General features: G+C 35.8%; 1 protein-coding gene across 1 annotated transcript in view; it reads left to right on the top strand.

Moving 5' to 3' along the window:
* Positions 1-23,139, top strand: part of LOC140168537 (actin-related protein 2/3 complex subunit 3-like) — a 50,508-nt gene that overhangs the window by 11,648 nt on the left and 15,721 nt on the right. The window contains 2 exon segments of the mRNA XM_072191938.1: positions 1,460-1,528; positions 5,439-5,565. Coding sequence (XP_072048039.1) covers positions 1,460-1,528; positions 5,439-5,565 — 196 coding nt within the window.

Genomic DNA, 23,139 nt, shown 5'->3' with positions numbered 1-23,139 from the left:
AAGAAAATGAATTGTGAGACATACAATGTATGCGCACCGGTAAACGAATGCGTACAACAGCATTTGAAACATTTTGTATTTGTTTCAATAACTGCCCAGAGCGCTTTACAGCCTGTCTCAAAAAAAATTGTGCAAGTGAAAAGCGCCCTCTTTGGCAATTAGACAATACCGTTGTGACATGATGCTTACATCAACGTCAAGAGCGTAGTCTTAGCTCTCAAATGCAGTTTGTCCTGTTCAATTTGCTTGTTTTAATCTCGAGATATGCTTAGTTAACGACGAAATGGTAAAATCACATTTGTGCCACTTTTACTAGGGATCAGGGCTTTACAAGTAAATCAGTGATAGCATCAAGTTTATCAAGGGTTCCTTCGTGAAATCAAAAAGAATGCATCAATTACACAATACAAACTGTTTTTACTATTTTATCATGATGCAGGAATAATGATTCTCTTTTTCTACAGATTAAAAGAATAAACATTTCACATTCTGCTGTAAATTTAAATACATGTGCACGCCAATGATTTTATCATGGTAAATACTGATCTCTTAGTCACTCAAGACATGTTAAAAGACAAACAAAGATTGCACACAAAGGTCCGTATGCACAAAAGAGTGAGACAGGGTCTAAAGTCAGACCTGGTCTAACTGGAATTAAGTTCCATCAGGAATGGTCCTTTACTCTTATTTCCTTCCTAGTAGCTAGCACATTCTGAAGATTTTAATGCAACGTTCAAAAATAATACAAAATAACTTAAGCAAATGTAAAGGAAAATGTCCTTTCTCATGGTACTAAATTCCACTTAGACCAGGTCTAACTTTAGACCCGGTCTAACTCTTTGTGCATACAGACCTTATTGGTTTCTGTTACTAGACTTTGTTGGGAGAGAAATTAGACAAAATATGCACTAGCGCTGATGTTGATGCGTCTAATGCAGCGAAAGTGCATTATAGACGCATCAACTTCAGCGATTGTACAGCTCTCTTCCCTAGTAAAAGTGGCACAATTGTGATTTTGCCCTTTCGTTGATAAATAAACATATCTCGAGATTGAAACAAGCAAATTGAACAGAACAAACGGCATTTCAGAGCTAAGACTGCGCCGTTGACGTTGATATAAGCATAATGGCACAACGGTATTTTCTAATTGCCTAAGAGGGCGCTTTTCACTTGCACAATTTTTTTTGAGACAGGCTGTACAAAGTCATTTTGTGTGGGCGTCTATTTTTTATATTGTTTACATAATTGTAAAAGTAAAAAATATGAATGTTATGTGTCTTTGATACATGTTTAGTTGTTCCTGCTTCTAATGATGGAGAATCATGTGTAGTAAAGTCGCTTGGTTGGTGTTTATACAAGCATGATGTGGGGGATAAATGGAACAAATGCAATACTTTTTCTTATGTAAAAGAATGTTATTTAATCTGTTTGTTTGTATTTTGCCCTTATCATTGTGTAGAGTGAAGGAGACCGTGTGCTCATCTATATCACATTATTCATCACTGAATGCCTCAAAAAACTGCAAAGGGTAAGTAACTGCCAGCTGCCTGCCACTACCTCATAACTAACTAGAGCTGAACCATGGACCTTTGGCAGTATATTATGTGAGATGTAGAGATACCTCGAATTGAGATTTTGAAATAAGACAAGGACCCAAAATAGGAATATTGACCCAAGTCTGATTAGGAGTGTCACCCCTGAGTGGGGAAATTATTTTCATTATATTCTTTATGTTTTCCTCTTTCATATGACACCACTCATGGTGCCATACGTCCGTGGCATTTAGAGGAACCTAGTAACATACACAGATATGAAAAGGACCCATATGAATATTGATTATTGACCCAAGTCTTATAATGAGTGGGTGTGGAAATATTTTTATTATATTCTTTATTTTCCTCTTTCATATGACACCACTCATGGTGCCATACCTCAGTGGCATTTAGAGATATGTCCATTTCAGGCCAAATGGTTAGTTAGTAACCTAGGAACCTATTAACATACACTGATATAGGCTGATACCATTTCATGGTTCAGCAAAAATGTACATGTGGTATACTGTATAGACCACTTGACATGTGACGTCATTGCCCGGCAGTATGCGCGCAAATGATGGCAATTTTCATTGTTCTTTGCCCTGCAGTGTGCATATGCATCATAGTTTGCTCAGGGCATGTGCATTTTAAATCGCCTACCAAATTTCATGTAGTACAAGAAAGCCATTGAACAGTGTAGTGGTTCGTTCAAGCATATCGTTAGACCAGTCCCTCGCCATTGTTGATAAACAATGATGTCAAGTTGTTTACATGTATAAGAATAGCCCCTTTTTGTATGGAAATTGGTATATAGATGGACCATCTGTTGTGACTCTTGAGCCAAAATGTCCCAAAACATACATACACTTTTAGAACATTTTTGGAACATTTCTGTCATGAACTGGTCTAAATATAGGTCTGGCGGGCATGTTCTTACCAAACTTGAGACCCCCCCCCCCCCACGAGTACGAAGTGTTAATTGGGTCATTGTTGCAAGTGGAAGTGATCCATAGGCAGACCTGAAACTTTTCCTCTTTTTAGCTGATTTCCTCTTTGATTTCCTCTTCCTTGTTTCTGGAATTTATGTGTTATTTGTTATTTTCAGCCCAATTTGAGTTTTTTTTTTTTTTTTTGCGCAATTTTCCTCTTTTTTCACAAATGGTCAGCTTCAGGTCTACATACGTTATGTGGGTGAAGCCTTGATTGTGTCGTCATAATACTTATGATCTAATGAAGACGTTACATGAGTATTACCCAAGTATTAAAGAGGAATAATCACTGCACTGACCCAGATTATACAATGTAGTAAGTTAAGGATAATGGAACACGATTGTTAGTTTCCTATTGACCGCCCGCGTCACCTTTCAATTTGACCAAAACTTTCATTATTTTCATTAAAAAGTCAATTATCTGAAAATTGAGATGGAAATAAATCAAAATTGATACTTTCAAAATGGCTGACATTCCCTGCTGATCATAATGAGCAGTTTTTCTTAGTTGTAGGGGTAGAGGATGTAGTAAATAATGGAAATTTAAGGATTACCTCATCATGTTTCTAGTGATTCTGAACATTGCCAATTTCTTTTCATTTTAATCAAAACAAATTCAAATCTTCTCAATCTGTTGCAAAATGTCTGTAAAGATGATCTAAGCATTAATATCTGTTTTGAGATGGTCTTTCATCGGTCTTTCATCAACAATATACTTGGTATTGGTGGGGTACCTAAATTTGAAGAAATCTGTTCATAAAATCATTGATTTTGTTGACATAATGGATAATGAAAAGAGACCGAATAATGAATAATGAAATAGCGACCTCATCCTTTCTTTTAAACATCCAATCGGAAACTAATAATCGAGTTCCATTGGCCTAACTGTAAAATGCCAAAATCTGTCCTCAAATTTTATGCAAAAATTATTTTGTCCTAAATATTGTAGGAAAAAAATTCAGAGTGCATAACTACATATACGAGGGGGTATCCAAAAGTTTTTGACATCACCCAGAAGCGAAGGAGCTATATCGATGAAATTTTGTCAGTGTAATTACTAGTCCTTAGTTACATTATGGTCCAAAAATGGTCTCATAAGTATGTTTACTTTCTTTACAGGTAGCGCTAGATGGGCAGTAGGCGCATAACCTGTAAAATGGTGAAAATTGAGGCACCCAGCGTGATTAAGTTCCTGCATTTGAAGGGTTAGGCCTACAATGCTCAGAAAATCTATGATGAAATGAAAGCTATCTACGGTGATGATTGCCCATCATATGGCACTGTTGCTTTTTGAAAAAGGAATTTCCAAACTGGCCACACATGTCCCTCACAGATGAGCCAAGAAGTGGGCGTCCATCACTTTCGGATGATGCGCCACAGTGAAGAAATTCAAGAAAGTGGAGGATCTTATCATGAAAAGGTTATGCGCCTACTGCCCATCTAGCGCGACCTGTAAAGAAAGTAAACATACTTATGAGACCATTTTTGGACCATAATGTACATAAGGACCAATAATTACACTGACAAAATTTCATCGATATAGTCCCTTCGCTTCTGGGTGATGTCAAAAACTTTTGGATACCCCCTCGTATATACAATGTACAACCCTGCTACCCAAACAACTGTGACCACTGACCACCCCTTCCTGGACATTGTAGTGTTCTATAGATGAGTTGAACTCAATGTTTATCAACAAAGGGAAGGGACTGGTATATCAATATGCTTGAGTGAACCCCATGCAACCACTACACTGTTCAATAGCCTTATAGATGTGGCGGGAGTTTTAAAAACACGAGCCCTGAACAAAATATGATGCGCACGCATATTGCCAGGCAAGAAACAATGGAAATTGTGATGATGGGTGCGTATACTGCCAGGCATTGACGTCAGAAGTCAACTCATCTATAGAGGTTATGTGGTGTAGCCTTGATTATATCAATATGCTTGAGTGAGCCTCATGCAACCACTACACTGTTCAATAGCCTTATGGATGTGGCAGGAGTTTTAAAAACACGAGCCCTGAACAAAATATGATGCACACGCATACTGCCAGGCAAAAAACAATGGAAATTGTAATGATGCGTGCCAGGCATTGACGTCAGAAGTCAACTCTTCTATAGGTTATGTGGGTGTAGCCTTGATTTTATCCTGTAATAAGGATGATGTGGTAAGGAGTACCTGAATCAAATGAAAATACAGTATTTAATTATCTAAATATAGTATTAAAGTGACATGATTACTGTTATGACCAGCAGATTATAGTTTTTACTCTACTTACTCTCAAAATATCAAAAGCTATCTTAAGAACTACTGAACCAATACTAGGCTTGTTTGTACTCATTTTAATGCATTTTTCATGCTGATTCCAAATATGGTCATGAAAATTTACATTTCTGAAATTTTGAATTAAAAAAAAAAAAAATTGAAACATGTCGTCTGCAGTCGACATCCGCGTGAAGAGAGTTAAGCTACAACAATAGAACAATCTAGAGCCATATGTTGTTTATAAAAAACATTTGCAGAGCAATTAAATAGCAAATTAATGTCTTTGTTGACAAATATATAATTATTTGTATTATGAACCCATCAATTAGTATTATTCATTATGAAAACATGTATACTCAAACCAAACATACCCCCTGGGGAGTTGTAGTGTTGATTGGGTCATTGTTACAAGTGTTGAGACCCAGTCCACACTAGCAGGGTTGTTTGATTTAAATTGTGATTTAAACCACTTGATTTTTTTTAATCACTGCTTTAAATCAACTTTTTTCATTTTTTACCATTTTTGATAAATGTAAGTTAATTTGGATTGGTTTGATTGATTGATTGATTGATTGCTCGATCGATCGATTGATTTGAATTGATTTAATTTGATCGACTAATTAATTTTTTATGTCATATCATATTTCAGTGCAATTCCAAGAGTGCAGGTGAAAAGGAGATGTACTCACTAGGCATTGCTAAGTTTAGCGTACCAGGAGAACCAGGATTCCCACTCAATGCTATGTATCAGAAACCAGCAAACAAAGCTGATGAAGGTAAGACAAACAAAAATGGCTATTCCATTTAAAATCCACACTGAAGGACTTCCCCCCCCCTTAACAGTTAGTTACTGGTCCCTGATACCCACTGTATTTTGACTTCCACTGTCCTATATATATTTGTCGTTTATTTTCATTCAAAATGTTTCTATATATTTGCAAGAGCTGGCTTGAAGCCCTGGTAGAAGTTGGAAGAGTAACATAACAAGAGTGACCCGGGGAAATTGACCTTTTACGGTAAATCCCATAATTCCTTGCGGTTAGACTCGAGATTTGTCATTTGACCTCATGCACAGTAACAATGTTTGCTAAACGATGTGCGCATCGATGTCAAATAACAACATCTCGGGTCTAACCGCAGGGAATAATGGGATGAACTGAAGAAGTCTTTTGACTATAGTCCTTGTTATGACTGGTTTTGAAGCAATATTGTAACATTTGCTGAGATCGTTTATCAAAATTCAGTTTTTTACATGATTGTAATGTATTTTATTAAACTAACTTACCCTCCAAAAATCAAGACTTTAGGTGCTGTAGTTTTGTCAAAATCTGAGATTTTGAATCAAACACAGGAACCGTTGTTTAACTATTACGATGGAAATATTAGTCAAACGTTGCATGTGATGTTCATAACACAGTACATACTTGGCATGCGGGATGGTCATAGACATGTCAAAGAACCAAGAACCATGCCGTTGCACGACCGACGGAGTGATACGCATGCGATATTCATAACCCAGTACGTAGTTGGCGTGCGAGACGGTCAAAGACACCAAAGAACCGTGCCGTTGCACGACCGACACACTGATACGTATTGGCAACATCGGCGCTGGTAGCAAATTCCAATTTTCTTTGCTTTACGTCAGTTGTTCGGATTAAAAGGGGACATATCTGACAGTAAAGGCTAACATGTTATGGACAAGAAATAATAACCTATTTTTTATGGAAAGGTTACAATATGGCTTTAAGTGAAGTCATTGGTTCAAATAAAATCAGTGCAATTAAAGACACTATATATAAAATCATGACCAAAACAAGATTATAATGGATATTGATAACATGTTGTTTTCAGTAGAAGGACAAATTACTCAAATTAAATATAAATAGTACACATTTTAAGAGTGTTTTGTATTTCCTAGTATATCCTTGGTGGTATTTACAAATAAATACCCATATGTCCCATCCGGTTAATTAATTTACACACAAAACAAATTACCAGCATATCAGGCACTTATCAATGCAAATTATGAAACATGGTCTTCATCCATGGCATTGTCTTTTTTAAAGAGAGTCCTTGTTTGATTGACCAGAAATTATGTACATGCACGCACGTGTGCACCATGTAACAAACTAAATAATATTCAATTGTCAATTTGTATGCATGAAACTACTCCTCAAACGGTGAGACTGCTTAGGACTATACAAATGTGGACATTACTTCCTGAGTTTCACCAGTTAACCAAGGACATTGATTACACAATTGTACACAATTTTTTATGATATTTATTCTATCAACCAAGGACATATTTTTGATTACAGATTGCACATATTTATAAATTGGGGACTGTCCACAGTTCCAAGGAGGTCACTTTTTTATCACAGTTATGTCCCTCTTTGATGGGACCATGAAGCCAACCAGTTAACACTATTCAATTCGGTTGATTCACAATATGATGCACCTCCACCGTTTGCTGGGAGAGAGGTCAAAATAGGCAGTGCATAATGGGAAAATGTGGACATCCAAAGCCCGCGTAATACGAATACAACACAGAAACATGTCACTGTGTGTTTAAATGTCAATATAATGATGTTATAGGCGAATGCGCAGTAAAACAGTAATTTACAAAATATAGTAGATCCATATTCTATCTATTGATGATCCTTCGTGGAGCTGTTTTTAACATTATTATTATTATACTAGTGTGGAAATTCAATGGTGGCTAGAACGGCGATGTTGAACCTGAAGGTCAAAAATTGGACTGGAAAGAGCAAATGCTGGTGGCGCATCGTATTGTGAATCGCCAGAATTGTTACTTGAACATACAGTACAGATCCGCCTATGGGCTCCCTTGACATAATTGGAATTTTAGGCACAAACTAAAGTGTCCTCCTGTAAAAATCCCGCTAGCAAATCAGGGCGCGGACATTTAATTCTTGTTGGGATTTTCAGGGGAGGGAGCTGTGTATTTTGTACATGAAATTGTCCTTACAGCAAAAGAGCTCATGTGAGCCATTAGATAAATCTTTATGGTAAATTACATGCCATGCATGTATTGAAGCTAAACCAGTTACAATATATTCAGTTTGTTTTTATTTGATAATTTGATCATATATGTACATACACGCAGTGACATGCCACACATGTATATCATGAAACCAAACCAGTTCACTCTAATATCAATTGTTATTTGAAAACATGTAGTATACACGTGCCATATGTAAGCCATGAAGCCACAACAAATGTTCACACACATGCGACATGTGGACACCAATCAGTTGTTAATTGAGGCTTTACAACAGCAATTACCAACGTTGCTTGATAGACGAAATCAACACATTTAAAGTAAACAATTTTTTTTAAAGGACATGTAGTACTTGCCTTTCTAGTTACATTGATAGTATTCTAGAATCAAACACTTTTGCTAATTAGTGTAACTAGCGGTCACCCGTCTTTCACGGTTCGTAAATAAATGCAATTTTACAAATGCATCACCACCCGATCCGAGTTTTTATTGCGAACAATTTTACCAACTCCCTAATTTATTACCAATTGATCAGTCGTTCATTTAATTAATTTTAATCAACTTCTTCTTTGTTGCCTCCCCTCCCCCGTGTTGTCCCCTATCCTCTGTTTCCACTGTTCCTCCTTTAGCTTACATCCCCCTTCTCCCTTATCTGATCTGCCTCTTATCTGTATAATAAGTATCATGGTTTTGGTACTTCTTCCTAGTCAACTGCTAAAAAATTTTTGAATGTGAAACATAAAATGTACAATTTTTAAGTCAGTATAAGTAGGTCCTATCCCGGGGTCCTATGCTCAAAATTTGTTTATTTTTGCCATGTTCGCAAAGTTTGATGGTCACCCATGCATCGCGGATTGTTAAATAATATCACCAACCCATGGTACCCATGCACTCTCCTCGCTCATTTTGATCTTTCCGTGTTTATTATACCCACTTGCTTTAGAGGCAGTGTCTTGATACTATATGATACGCGTTTTTCTGTTTGACGCGGCGTGTTGATATTTTGCGAAGACGCAATTTTTTTTGTTGACGCAATGTAGTTGTTAGACGGACATGGTAACTGATGCTCACTATTTTGAGGTCCCTGGATATTTTTTAAGGTATTTTTACTCATTTTTAGACTTAAATCACTAAGATTTTTTTAAATGAGGTGAATATGCAGCGTAACTCAGTGAATGATTATAGGTTTGCAAAAGTGAAATTTGCAGTTGCATCACCACCGTTCGAGTTTTTATCACGAAAAGTTTTGCAACTCGGTAATTTATTATAGATTGAGTAATTAAAGTCATCAGTGGAAGTTGTCATGTTGGGCTGTAGTGATGTCACATTGCACACATTGGGCAGGTGCTTAGGTCGTGTGATAAGTGATATTGGCAACACAGAAGTCAGCACGAAACGGAACAAGAAAATCGAAAATCGAACACAGCGTACATGTACAACCATGACTGTTTCAAAATAGCCTGCCAAAGTCATGCAGGTAACTCCGAGGTCATGCATTGAATTGGTTTGAATGAGGAAGACTAGGGGATCCAGTGCCTTTTGTTAGAAGTCGCACATGAGTGAAGTGGATAACCTGGAAAAACTAGCAATTGCATACTCGGCTGTATTGATAACTTGTAGTGTGTAAAGAAATGATCGAAAATGGCCAACCCCATACCGGGAAATTAATATTTTTATTTTATTTCTTTATAACGGAGAGGTTTTTTGTACTTTAAACGGAACCAGTTATGTTTATTAGTTCATAAACAATTATAATAGCGCAAAACATAACATGACCAGCTGATCCCTTTAATTGCATCTTTGGTGTAGATTATTCTTCCAGTAGCTAATAAAAGTTCTTTGTCAAGAACAAAGGAACAACTTGCGTTTTTTTGCTGACAGTTTCGCCAGAAACCTTCTGGCTTTCACAAAGCGATTGATGTTGTTATTGATCCATCTGATTGGAGCGGGAATCCCGGCTGGATGTTATTGTTTTACCGGAAGTACTCCTGTCTTCAACGTTGGTCTTGAGCAGAGGATCAAAGATGTGGAGTACTTCCGGTAAACAATAACATCCGGCCGGGATACCCGCTCCAAGCAGATGGAACAACATCAATCATTTGGCCAATCGGCAGGTAGTTCTCATTGGGTTAAGTTAGATTTGAGGATTTATAAATAGTGCACGATGCAAAACCCACAGGCCACTGTACACTTTACAGATTTTTGATAACTACTATGGCCCAAGACACATCTTATAAACCATTATACAACAGTCAGGGATGCAGTTCAAAATAACTCCTAGTCTACATACAACCAGGATCATCAGCTCCCCGAGTAACGTATGGGTATAAACCATTATAACGGAGACAAATCTCAGGCATCTATTTCCTCCAATTGTCCAGGGGAATTTCAAGTTAGCGCAACATTTTCCAACCACTTCAGGACTCGAACTCGGGACCTCTCGCACTGAAGTCTGGTGGCATCGAACGCTAACTTGACTGTAGAAAGTGAACAATTGTAATTACATTTTGTATGTACAATAATCTCAAAGGTGTAATATAAAAATGACATAATTCTGATCCCTGGGGTGGGGGTTCTTGATTTTGGCTCTCTGAGTAGTCATTCTATCAAAATAAAGTGTAATTTTCCCATGGATTTATAGTTTCTGGAAAATTTTGCAAAATTTTTCTATTTGATTTATGGCTTATTGTATTAAATTGCACTATTTTTGGCATTGAAGTTTTATCAAATTATTGAAATTCTCTGAAGAATTCAAGTAGTCAGCAGGCCTAAGTGCAATATAAAGTATTGTCATCCCCCCCCCCTAATTGACCATGTTTATTTTTGCAGAGCGGCGCCTGACTTTGTGTGGCCCCATTGAAAATTCCTGAACCCGCCCCTGACCCCCCCCTATTGTAAAAGACGTTCTAATTTAGGTCATAACACAAGAGTTGGAAATGACTTTGTACCTGATACAAAGTGTGTTGCAGCCAAGGAGAAGCACAATAACTACCCCCTCTACTGGTGTAATGAAAATCCATAGTCGGCTATGATAGCAAGACCTGTAGCATTTATAACTGGCTAGCCAGCACCATAAATATTATGAGGAGTAAAAATGCAGACAATGGTGGCTGACAGTCATTTAATGCGGCAACAGCCAATAGCGTAAACAAAACAGACAATATGACGGCAACACTGCCTGGACGTGACCCCCCAAGCCGAGGTGCGTTTTTAGCTATATTGGCCCAGTTACAGAAAAAAATGCACAAAATATATTTCCCAGTGCAATGTATACACATGAAAATAAATAATTTTGGATTCAAAATGAATGTGAAGAAAAAAATTATCATTGCCGGGAGTGGTAATTGAACTTGGACCACTTGCGTGGCAGGCTAAGATACTAACCATTACACCACGTATACGCATTGGTTCACATAGGGGGAATTTTCAGTATATAGCATAACATATTGTGCATTATTCATACAAAAAAATTAAAAACAGTACTTACAATGAGGTTCACTGTCGAACCTCAGCGGATTTCGACTGATAAAATAGTGAGACATTTTTGTGTTTATGTGTTAAACCAATGACAACGTCATCTAAATTCAATCAATCTTGGCCGTCCCCCAGGGCCGTCGCTAGAGGGGGTATGGGGGGTGTGACACCCCCCAATCGTCAAATCCGTCGGCAAAATCGTGCCGTCATCGGCAAATTGCAAAGAAAGAAGAGAAGAGAAGAGAAGAGAAGAGAAGAGAAAGGAGAAAAAGAGGAGAGAAAAAGTTAAAATGCAGGGCCCGTCGTCACATTTTGTCACCAAGTCAGTATTATATTAAGACGGACTCCATGCTGACATCAATACATGCATGCTTTAATATTGTGAGTCTCAAGTCTTGTAAAGCAATGATTTAGATAGTGTAAAAATGCTGCACCAAATGACCTTCATTTTGCAAAATTTCGCAACTTCTGAGGGGGGAACCCCCTCAAACACCCCCTGCGTAGTGGATAAACAAGTGGCCATTTTCGCTTCTGCTTTCAATATTTGCCAGTTTAGCCCCTATAGTTTAACATGTTTTACCAAATTTATACACTTGCAATAATAGGGAAAACTTGTCCACGAAAGATTTCAAACTAAAATTTTACACAAAAATAGTGCCAAAATGGTCCACCAAATCGCTTCAATTAGGTCTTCATTTTGCCAAAGTTACTTACATCCCCCTCAGACACCCCCCCGCGTTGTGGTCACACAAATGACCATTTCGCTTCTGTTCTCGACATTTTCAAATTTTTGTTTAACACAATTTATAGGCCTACAATAATAGGGGAAAATTCGCATAAAAGGCTTCATGGACCGCTCATTTCACAAATGTGGGGGCTTTTTTCAAACTAAAATTTTACACATAATAGCTTTTTCAAACTAAAATTTTACACATAATAGTGTCAAAATGGTCCACCAAATCGCTTCAATTGGGTCTTCATTTTGCAAAAAGTTTCTTCTGACGGGGAAAATCCCCTCAGACACCCCCTACGTTGTGGTCAATCAAATTACCATTTTCGCTTCTGCTTTCGACATCTAAAATGTCAGTATTCATATTTTGGTGTATTTCGAAATGCCAAGAAGGAATGCCTATGATACCCAAGGTGTAAAATGAAAACAAAGTCCCCCCCCCCCCGGCTGATGCAACATGGTTCAGCTACATGGTGACAACCACTCTTGTATTTGGTATGTCGGCATACAGACGGCTCGTCGGCAATCATTGACTCTTACACCCCCCTAATGAAAAAGGTCTGGCGACGCCCCTGCCGTCCCCCCTGTGAAAATGTATCATTGGACAATCATGATGACTATATCTATCAAAAGTAAACATTTTGGTGAATGTTAAAAGTAAGAGTTCAAAATGCATACAAAATGTGTAAGAAATTTTATTTAAAAATTTTAAAAAATATTAAATTCTGCGGAAATTGCTTGAAAAATAGAGAGATTGAGATTTCCGAATGTACGTAACGAATGTCTGTGCAATCTATTCAAAATCACCGTCTGTGACGGGATTTTGAATAGATTGCACGATTGTTCGAAACGTACTTTTGTAAATCGCAATCTCCCTATTATCTATTTTGTACAGAATTGCGTCGGATCATTGTTTATCTTCTTTGTCTTTTATCTTTATCTGACATCATTTATCTTTGTTTGTGTGTATATTTCTGTTATTTTCTATCTTTTTATTACACAGACTTGTCATGGTATTTCACACAAATGATTTTATAATGCTCTGCGTGCTAGCCACAGGCTTCAACATAAAAAGTCCAAGTTTTAAGATATTTTTTCAAAATATCAAGAGCTATCTTAAGAACCACTGAACCAATACTAAGCTTGTTTGTACTCATTTTAATGCATTTTTCATGCTGATTCCAAATGTAGTCATGAAAATTTACAATTCTGAAATTTTTAAAATTAAAAAAAAAATTTGAAACTTGCCTCTGCACAGTTGATACCCCATTCAAATTTTAACCATTACAACCACCGATGTTGAAATTACTCTTAAAAAAGCTATATATATATCTTTTGATGACAAGTGCATTGTATAAAACTATAAATCAAAATAAATTCTCCCTTTGTTTTCAAAGCAGCATGCTATTTAAAATATCAACTTTTCTTCAAATACAATTTTAGCAAAGTGGCACTGTGTGTGCCCATCAATCTTAATAAGGGTTTATTCTCATTAGTTTGTTGTGACAGTATATACTTGGTTTTTCTCACTACAAAGGATGTTTAGATGCTTTTCATAAATAAAAACCAATTAGGTGGTTTCAATATTGTTTTCAAATAGCGTTATTGAAATATCAATTTTAACCACCATAAAAATTTTCTAGAAACATCAGCGGTAAAATTCAAGATGGCAGTCTTCATCTTGATCGAGAAATGTACACCCACACCATAAAAGGCGAAATACTGCCAAAATTATGACTCCTTAAGCAAATAACAAGCAAAGTTGGCAAAATATCAGGTAAAAGATTGGACACAGCATTTTGTTGAAAATACATTGGAAATGACCAATATTTTGAGTGAAAATGAGCTTGCTTTTTCCCAGATACCATGTAGTATTTTCTGGGACTCACAGACGTAGGACGATCCCCGTCTTCTGCCAAATTTCACCCTTGATCATGGTTTTATTCAGTAACTATCTTGAAGACCGCAGTACCGTACTGACGCGAGTATAGTCCCACCCCGTTTTTGGGTGAACATTTTTCAAAATTGGGGGGGTGGGACTATACTCGAATTTCAAAACAAAAACTAAAATTTCAAAATGCATTGAATTTGAATGCATTTTGAAATCATTAATAGAGTATGACATGAAAACAAATTATCAATTTTCATATTAAAAATACAAAACATCTTGAAATTTTTTTTTTTTAATTTGGGGGTGGGACTTTACTCGAAGGTGGGACTATACTCGCGTCAGTACGGTATATGGAGAGCTACAGGAACGTTACTGTTACAAAATCAATTTTTTAGGCCTGGTAGACAGGGGCTATTCCAATTGAGATCCATACACCCCCTATGGAAGATGTGACCTTAATCTCCCACACACAGGGTGTAGATTTCAAATGGAGTCACCCATTCAGGTAACCTTATTTGAAATTCACACTCCTTGTGTTGAAGATTAAGGTCATGGCTAGGGTGTGTGGATTTCAACTAGAATAGTCCAGTATAAAGATGGATTTTATGCAACTTGCTGTTTTCCACCATAAATCATATCTCTTTGTTATGTGAGATGCATTGTATGCAACCTAAGCGAAAATGCTTTATCACACTAAAAGGAAGCCATATCTCTACTTTGTTGTTTGCTTCCATGGCAACATCACCACATCACCTAGCAACTGATTGCTATGTGGCTTCCAATACCAGGCTTTCAACTTCCTGTATTCCCTCGTAAATAGAATGTTTTACAGCTTAAAATCAGTAAGGTGAAACATCAGTTACCATGGTGTATAATCAATAATTTTAAGGGACATTTGGTGTTTATGCCTAACACTGGACAGTTAAAGAAGAAACAAAAAGGAGAGCGATTCCCTGAGCATATAGCACTTAGGGTGATTGTATCATAGCATCGCCTGGTATGGTGTTTTGTGGTATTTTCGTGTGTTAGGGTTAACATTGACCTCAATCCAGGAAAACACATGTTAATTAACCCTAACACCGGACACTGCTTTTTGCTATCAGAAGTTGAAGAAACAAAAAAGGAGAGAAGATGAACAAAGAAGTCACTTGGTACCCCTGTGATTCGAACCTTAGCCCCTTGCATGCCAAGCACACAATCACCCGGCCACATTTAAAACACAGAAGTTGCGATGGTCCGGCCAGCGATTCCCTAAGCATATAGCACTTAGGGTGATTGCGTCATCACATCACCTGGGATTCATGCGTGCACAGTGGATATCCTCATGGTATTTTGTGGTATTTCCGGGTGTTTTAAAGGTTAAGGGACAATCAGAGATTTTAGTTCAACAGGTTTTCCAGGATTTTATTTTCAGGTTTTACATGCATATGCCATGCCTTGCCTGCATAATAACCATGAATTCTATTTTGACGGATGACTTGCCCTGGCTTAAATATCAATAATAATTATAGGTCAGAGGTCATGGCAAAATTACTAATTTACATGAGGACTTTCCCTTGCAGGAAATAAATTTCCAACAATAAGTCCTTGTGTAAAATGTGCATTAAGTTTAAGGAGAAATAATTACTACCATATTTGTGAAATGTAGTTCTTACATATTGCAGATTTGTAGTACAAATTGCGATATTCAATTACTTTCCAAATCGAGGGCTCAGTGCAACAAATCCTCCATGAGCTCCCCTGTGTAATGTTGTTTATAAATACAGTTGTGCACATGAAATACCTTTACCCACGGACCTAATGGAGACACAGTTTTTTTGCACTGAGCCCTTAAAATTAAGGTAAACTGTCCAGGGGCACCTTAATAATAAAAGAATTATTCTATTTTATTCATTCAGTCAAGGCCATACATGTATGTACAGAGTTGCCAAACCTGTGATTTTACAGCCCAATTAAGTGACTGCACTATCTGCTTCCAAATGGACACCACGATTTCATTGAGCTTAAGTGAAAAAACATTCATTTTAGTACCTATTCAGTGAATTATGCTACAAAAACATCAAATTTTGAGGTATTTGAAGAAGATTTTTGGACAAATTTTACAGAAAATAATCATTTTTTTTCTAAAATTCTACCCAGTTAAATTTTTGGTGGAATTGGGCTAAAATACCTGGCAACATTGGCAGCATTGCCTAAACTATGATAAACCAAACTAGCCTCATCTCCAATGCTTTAGTTACAAAATATTCAAGTCTCAATCTCATAGACCAAAATTTGACCTCAAGTTGTAGAGGTATGAGGTTTTTGTACCTAAACACATCCTGAGGTCATTCCACGTATGTACAAACATGTGGTTTATAGAACTGTGCCTGACAGATGAGAATGTTTCCGATCCTAGTGAATGCTCAGTGATCAACAATTTAATTTACCCGTTTCTGCGTCGCTGAACAAACCCAATAAGAGCGTGATCACAACCATGGATGGAACAAATTTTCTATTTTATTTGATGCAAACAATTCGCTTCACATAAATATAGCCTCCATTTCATTATAACACTAATGTTAACATATGTACATTTATTGTTTTGATGTAATTTTTAAATTATGAGTAAAATCACTTATAAATTCAATTTCCACGGGCCATGCATGCAATACTGGTTTGTGCATGCTACATAAATGTAGCATAAACACGCTTTATCAATATTGATTGTTTTGTCATTTTTTAAAATTTCATTGTTTATTTTTCAAAGGCTGAAGTAAGAGAAAAGATCATTTTCTCATGCTTGAACCCCCCATGCATGTGAAAGCCATATTGTAACCACAGACCCTCTTTAGGGTCTAGAGTCCAAACGCTCATACCCCAGCCCTTAAAAGTTAAAAATTTCCATTTTTTACCAAACATACAATGATATGATAAACATGTTCATTATTTGTCAAGTTATTTTCAGAAGTGTGCCTGGATTGAGTGTTAGAAAAAGACAACTCATGGATTTAATATGTCATATAATGTAGAAGAACTTCAAAAATTGCATTTTTAGAAAACAAAAGTTTAAAATGTCCATCAAGTGAGTTATTCTCTGAAGGGTGCCTTAATTGGATGTATGACAAAAACAATATACACTCAAGGACTTCATCATAATGTAGAAGAACTTCAATTTATTAAAGGTTCGTTCAGAAATTGCTTCATTTTTTGTAGAAAACAAAGCATACTATGATATGGCAAAATGTTCATTAAGGGTAGACTAGGTATTGTTGTTCAAAGCAGCCAAAAAAATTGATTTTCATTATTTATATCAATATATATTATTGAAAAATAACACTTTGATGTTTTGCAAAAGTTCATTCTTTATATTAAAATTTATATGATTTATTGTTGTTAATGAGTTTGTATACAAAAGTGATGTTTTTCAGCCCTCTTTACAACATAACTCAAGAACCACAGAACCTGCAAAAATATATCTGTGATATTTGAATTCTTCTACACGCTCGCTACGAATTGATCAATGCAATTTTTGCCAAAGCTCACGACCATTCGCAAGATGCTGTGAACTAGCAAATCACAACAGTTTTAAAATAGTTGCTAACCTGAAGTGAGTTGTTCTCTGAAGTGATAGGTCAATCAAATTAAGGAAAATCTGAGCTTAATCCAGCACTAATTGTAACAGAAACCATTTAATCACCATTCATTTCAGAAAAGTATACTAGTATTAAATAGTATTATATTTTATTCACACACAAATTGTGGCCCTCAGGCCAAATTACAAGTGGTTTACAATATTAAAAACAATTAAACATTAAAAAATACAGTATCAATATTAACAAGGAAAAACACAGCAACTGCTATTGATAGAAAATAAAATATTGCACTTATTCAAAACATCATTCCAAAACATTATAAATACACACCATTAAAAGGCTAAAATTGCCTCAATATTTCCATATTTAAAAAGTCAGAATATGCAAAACAGTTCAGGGCATTTAGTTATTCAATAAATTGATAAAGTATGGAATAGCGCTGTTTTTGAAACGATCGGTCCTTGCATAAAGTTGAGAGATTTGATTTGCATTGCGAAGGACCCTGCCATGACTCTCCAGTCTGGTAGGAGGGATGAAAGAAAATATCAAAAGTCCAAGTAATGGAACAGTGCCTAATTTGCATAAATCCAAAATTTTCTAATTGTGATTGGCCTATGGCTTTTGTTATGGTGTATAACAAAGACAATATACTCAAGCGCTTCATCCATCATAATGTAGAAGAACTTCAATTTATTAAAAGCTCAAAAATTGCTTCATTTTTGTAGAAAACAAAACATACAATGATATGGCAAAAATGTGACGTGTCATGTCAAAAGCAGACACTTTTGGGCAGGATCGTAAATGGAGAAATAGCCAAAAATCTGTCCGAGTTATTTTTTCACAATTTGGGTTTGTTATTAATGTTTAAAATATTGTCTGATAGTTTCCGACTGAAATATAACTGGCATCTGGTATTTTTTGAGACATTTTTCAAGATAATTCCTACTCTTAAGGGCTGGGGTATGAACGTTTGGACAGTATTTATTTTGGGACATTAGAGCACATCAGACATATCGAATTGCATTCTGAATACGAAGAATGTCATTCTGATATCAAATAATTTTGATTTTTGAAATTCGCAATTTAATACACATTTTATGGCAAATCATTAAAATTGATATTTTGATATTTAACAGTACTTGAAGTAAACTTTATAAACCTGATGATTTATACTTAAAGTGTATGTAGGTGGGATAAAAAGTCGACGATCAATTAAAAATTTTGACCTTTCATATTGAAGATATGGATTTTTTTCCCAAAACACCAATCAAAAATAAGGTCTTTTTGGGAAAAAATCCATATCTTCAATATGAAAGGTCAACATTTTCAATTGACCGTCTGCTTTTCCTCCCTGCTACATACACTTTAAGAATATATCATTAGATTTATATAATTTACTTCGAGGACTGTTATATATCAAAAATTTGAAAAATATCAAATTTGTATAATTTGTCATAAAATTTGTATTATATTGTGATTTTCAAAAATGAAAATTATTTGATATCAGAAAGACATTCTTCGTATTCAGAATGCAATTCGATAGGTCTGAGGTGCTCTCATGTCCCACAAAAAATACTGTCTAATAAACGCAATAAACGCTCATTTTAGATCCCTTAACATTGTCAATAATATCTGTAAAGGCCGATATCTCAATTTCCAATTTTATAATACCATAACTTACAAATTCAATATCTTCGCTTAGGAATGTCCGATTTCATTGGGGAAAACGGCTTTGTGGAGCAAAATATTTCTATATTTAAGATATGTAAAAACCTCAAACTTAATAACCAGCCCAAAAGTGTCTGTTTTTGACATGACACGTCATAAATGGTCATCAAGCGAGTTGTTCTCTGAAGTGGCCAATATACTCAAGGGCTTCACCCATCACAATATAAAAACATCCAATTTATTAAAAGTTTGAAAATTGCATTTTTGTAGAAAACAAAGCATACAATGGTTAAAATGTTCATTAAGCAAGTGCCGCTCGGAAGTGGCCCTATGATAATAAAGACAATATGCTCAAGGATTTCATACATGTAACAGAATTCCAATTTATTAGAAGTTCAAAATAACATTTTTAGAAAACAAAACATACAATGCTACAAAAGGACTTCTTCAAGAAACAGTTGCCAGAAACCAGTGGGGCAGCAGATCATTTCATGTTTCAGCTGCAAACATTTGGAACAATCTGCCATTTTTGGTTCGCTCTGCCAAGAGCTTGTGTAGTTTCAAAACAAATTTGAAAACACATTTGTTCCAAAATGCTTTTAATTGACTCTTTGAACTATACAACACTGATGAACTGTTTTGGTATTAATTGTTATAATATGTTTGTATCATTGTACATTGGTTGTTTTTTGCAAAGCGCCATGAGCGTCTCTCGACGGATACCGGCACTTTATTAAGTGTACATTATTATTATTATTATTATTAATGATATGACAACAATATTCACAAGTTATCATCAGTGAGTGACATTAATTGGATGTAGATAGAATTTGCATTTTTAGAAAACAAAACATACAATGATACTGCAAAAATGTTCATAACTTGATAAGCATGTTATTATTAGTGGACATTAATTGGCATTGATTTGCATTTTTAAAAAACAAAATATACTATGATATGACAAAAACTAAATGACCATCTGTCATGGCCTATTCCAGTTGAAATCCATATACCCCTATGGAAGACATGACCTTATTGTCCCACACAGGGGTGTAGATTTCAAATGGTGGGAGATTAAGGTCATGTCTTCCATAGGGGGTGTATGCATTTCAACTGAAATAGCCAATATTAACTGTCAAAGAAGCTAGAAACAGAAACTAAAAATCAAGAGATTAGGCTAAAGAAATAGAAAAATAAATAGAAACAATATTTAAAGATACCAAACATGCATGTATTACCAAATAAGATAATTAAATTTCATTATACCAATTTGAATGAAAAAAGAAAGCATTTTAGATTAAATGTGACAAATAGCCCAAAAAATGGCCCAAAACGAACCCCTCCGTTTTCCCACAATTACCTGAAAACAGATTGCACGCAGTATTATCCTTTATTTCAAAACCTCAGTTTCGTGGCCTCTCTGCTGTGACAGAATTAATATGGACAGCCATGCGATTTCAAACATTAGACTCATCTAACAGTGCACAGTTCTTGAACCCTAATATGCTTGTACAGTCATAAAATGACCTCTGTATATGTTGGGTACAAAACCTCATACTCCACAACTTGGGGTCAACCTTTGAGCTAGAAAAGTGTATGGAGCCTAATGAACTGTGCCGTTGGAGATGAGATCATTTTGGCTGGAGGTACAGTCTCCTATCAGAGAAGATATCTAACCCTTCCCAGGATCCTTTGCACAGACATGCCAACTAGTACGGTTTCACCGTATTTTGTACGGTAAAACGTGATAAATACGGTAGTACGGTCACCCCCAAAAAATACGGTATTCCAGAATTTTGACCAAAATAATAAAATGTTGTGTCTTAAAAAGATAAACAGCTGCAAGATTAGACTACCGACTGAATTACTGGTATCATTTGACCACTTTCTTGGTCTGTTAAAGTGGTTGCCTACATCGTTTTTCTCTCGACTTTCGGTGATGCATGCACATTAAAAAATTATTATTTAATAGGCCAACAAGATGCTTTCCGAAATAATTTTCTTCCGACTTGCAGATTTTTCATGCACATTAATGTTTTTTATTATCCACCTAATGCTAGGTCTTCTGAAGGTATTTAATTAACTATTTAGCTCTTTTGGTGCAAAAGAATAAGCATAAAAGAAGGGTTCCGACCTCCTTTTACTTCCGACTTTCGCACCATGCATGCACATGAAAGAAATATTTAATAGGCCTACAAGATGCTTTCCGAAATAATTTTCTTCCCACTTGCAGATTTTTCATGCACATTAATGTTTTTTATTAACCACCTAATGCTATGTTTTCTGAAGGTATTTAGTTAACTATTTAGCTCTTTTGGTGCAAAAGAATAAGCATAAAAGAAGGTTTCCGACCTCCTTTTACTTCCGACTTTCGCCCCGTGCATGCACATTAAAGAAATATTTAATAGGCCTACAAGATGCTTTCCGAAATAATTTTCTTCCCACTTGCAGATTTTTCATGCACATTAATGTTTTTTATTAACCACCTAATGCTATGTCTTCTGAAGGTATTTAGTTAACTATTTAGCTCTATTGGTGCAAAAGAATAGGCATAAAAGAAGGTTTTCAACCTCCTTTTACTTCCGACTTTCGCACCATGCATGCACATTAAAGAAATATTTAATAGGCCTACAAGATGGTTTCCGAAATAATTTTCTTCTGACTTGCAGATTTTTCATGCACATTAATATTTTTATTAACCACCTAATGCTATGTCTTCTGAAGGTATTTAGTTAACTATTTAGCTCTATTGGTGCAAAAGAATAAACCTACAAGAAGGTTTCGGACCTCCTTTTACTTCCGACTTTCGCACTATGCATGCACATTAAAGAAATATGTATAGGCCTACAAGATGCTTTCCCACTTTGTTTATTTAGATTCAGATGATGATGATCAATGATTTTCTGAACTTGAAAGTTTTAACAAAGCATGCTTCTAACAACATTAGAAGTAACAAAACCCAATTTGTTTGGTCTGCATACTTTATCCAATTTTGTAAGGTCAAAGGTCACATACAAGGTCAAAGGTCGACTGAGGTCACCAAATCTTTTAAAATTAATTTTCAACTGTGCATCATATATCCGAATTCAGCTTGATCAGTTATGTAATTAAGGAAATATGACGACTTTAAGATGGCCGCTTTCCATGTAAAGTATAGCAAAGTAGCACTTTCAATGAGTGATAACTCGTAAAGGAAGCATCTTTCTGTATTGATTTATTTTGATTGCAAATTTGTAAAGTGGGCCCCTGGACCCGGGCCGTTATGTGATCGGTCGCATAAGTGCTCCCTCTCAATTATGTGTTCTACTTTTGGAGTTTCTGGAGTTGGCAGGTAGGTACATGTATGCAAAAGGTACATATTTAAAAAATACGGTTTTAGGGTGCAAAATACGGATTTTTGTTCTTCTGAGTACGGAAATCTGGATTTCAAAGTTGGCATGTCTGTTTGCAACATGTTCGATCACTTTATTTCATCAAGTGACACTCCCATTTTTTAATGATACTTTGTACATGTTCCCTTTGTTCAATCGGCATTGGAAGTTTGCAATGCATTGTGGGACAGTTTTTGCAGTTTTGGGACACTTTGTCCTTTGACCTATTGGGAAAATTCAGAAATATTGGGTTTTTGTACGTACAAAATATAATCTAAAATGTTTTACAATAGTTAAAACAACTATAAAAATATTATTATTTTATAAATTAATAATAATTATGTCAGTTTCCCCGATATGTCAGAGGTCAAAGTGTCCCAAAACTTGGCGAATGGCGATTGGGTTTATAGACTGGCTAAACATGGGTCAATAGTCAAGATTTAAACAAATTTTACAAGATATGGATGTGCTCTGTTCACTGACGTACATTTCGTCATACACACAGACCCAGAGCAGAAAATTGAAGTGGGAGAAATGCATTATGGGAAGTGTAATTGATATCTTCTGTGGTCTCCTATACCTACCAGGTAAATGACTTCCTTACAGACTCTTCAAGAAC

Source organism: Amphiura filiformis, chromosome 13, assembly GCF_039555335.1.
Source record: "Amphiura filiformis chromosome 13, Afil_fr2py, whole genome shotgun sequence".
Taxonomy (NCBI): domain Eukaryota; kingdom Metazoa; phylum Echinodermata; class Ophiuroidea; order Amphilepidida; family Amphiuridae; genus Amphiura; species Amphiura filiformis.
This window is presented reverse-complemented; position numbering and strand designations above follow the sequence as displayed.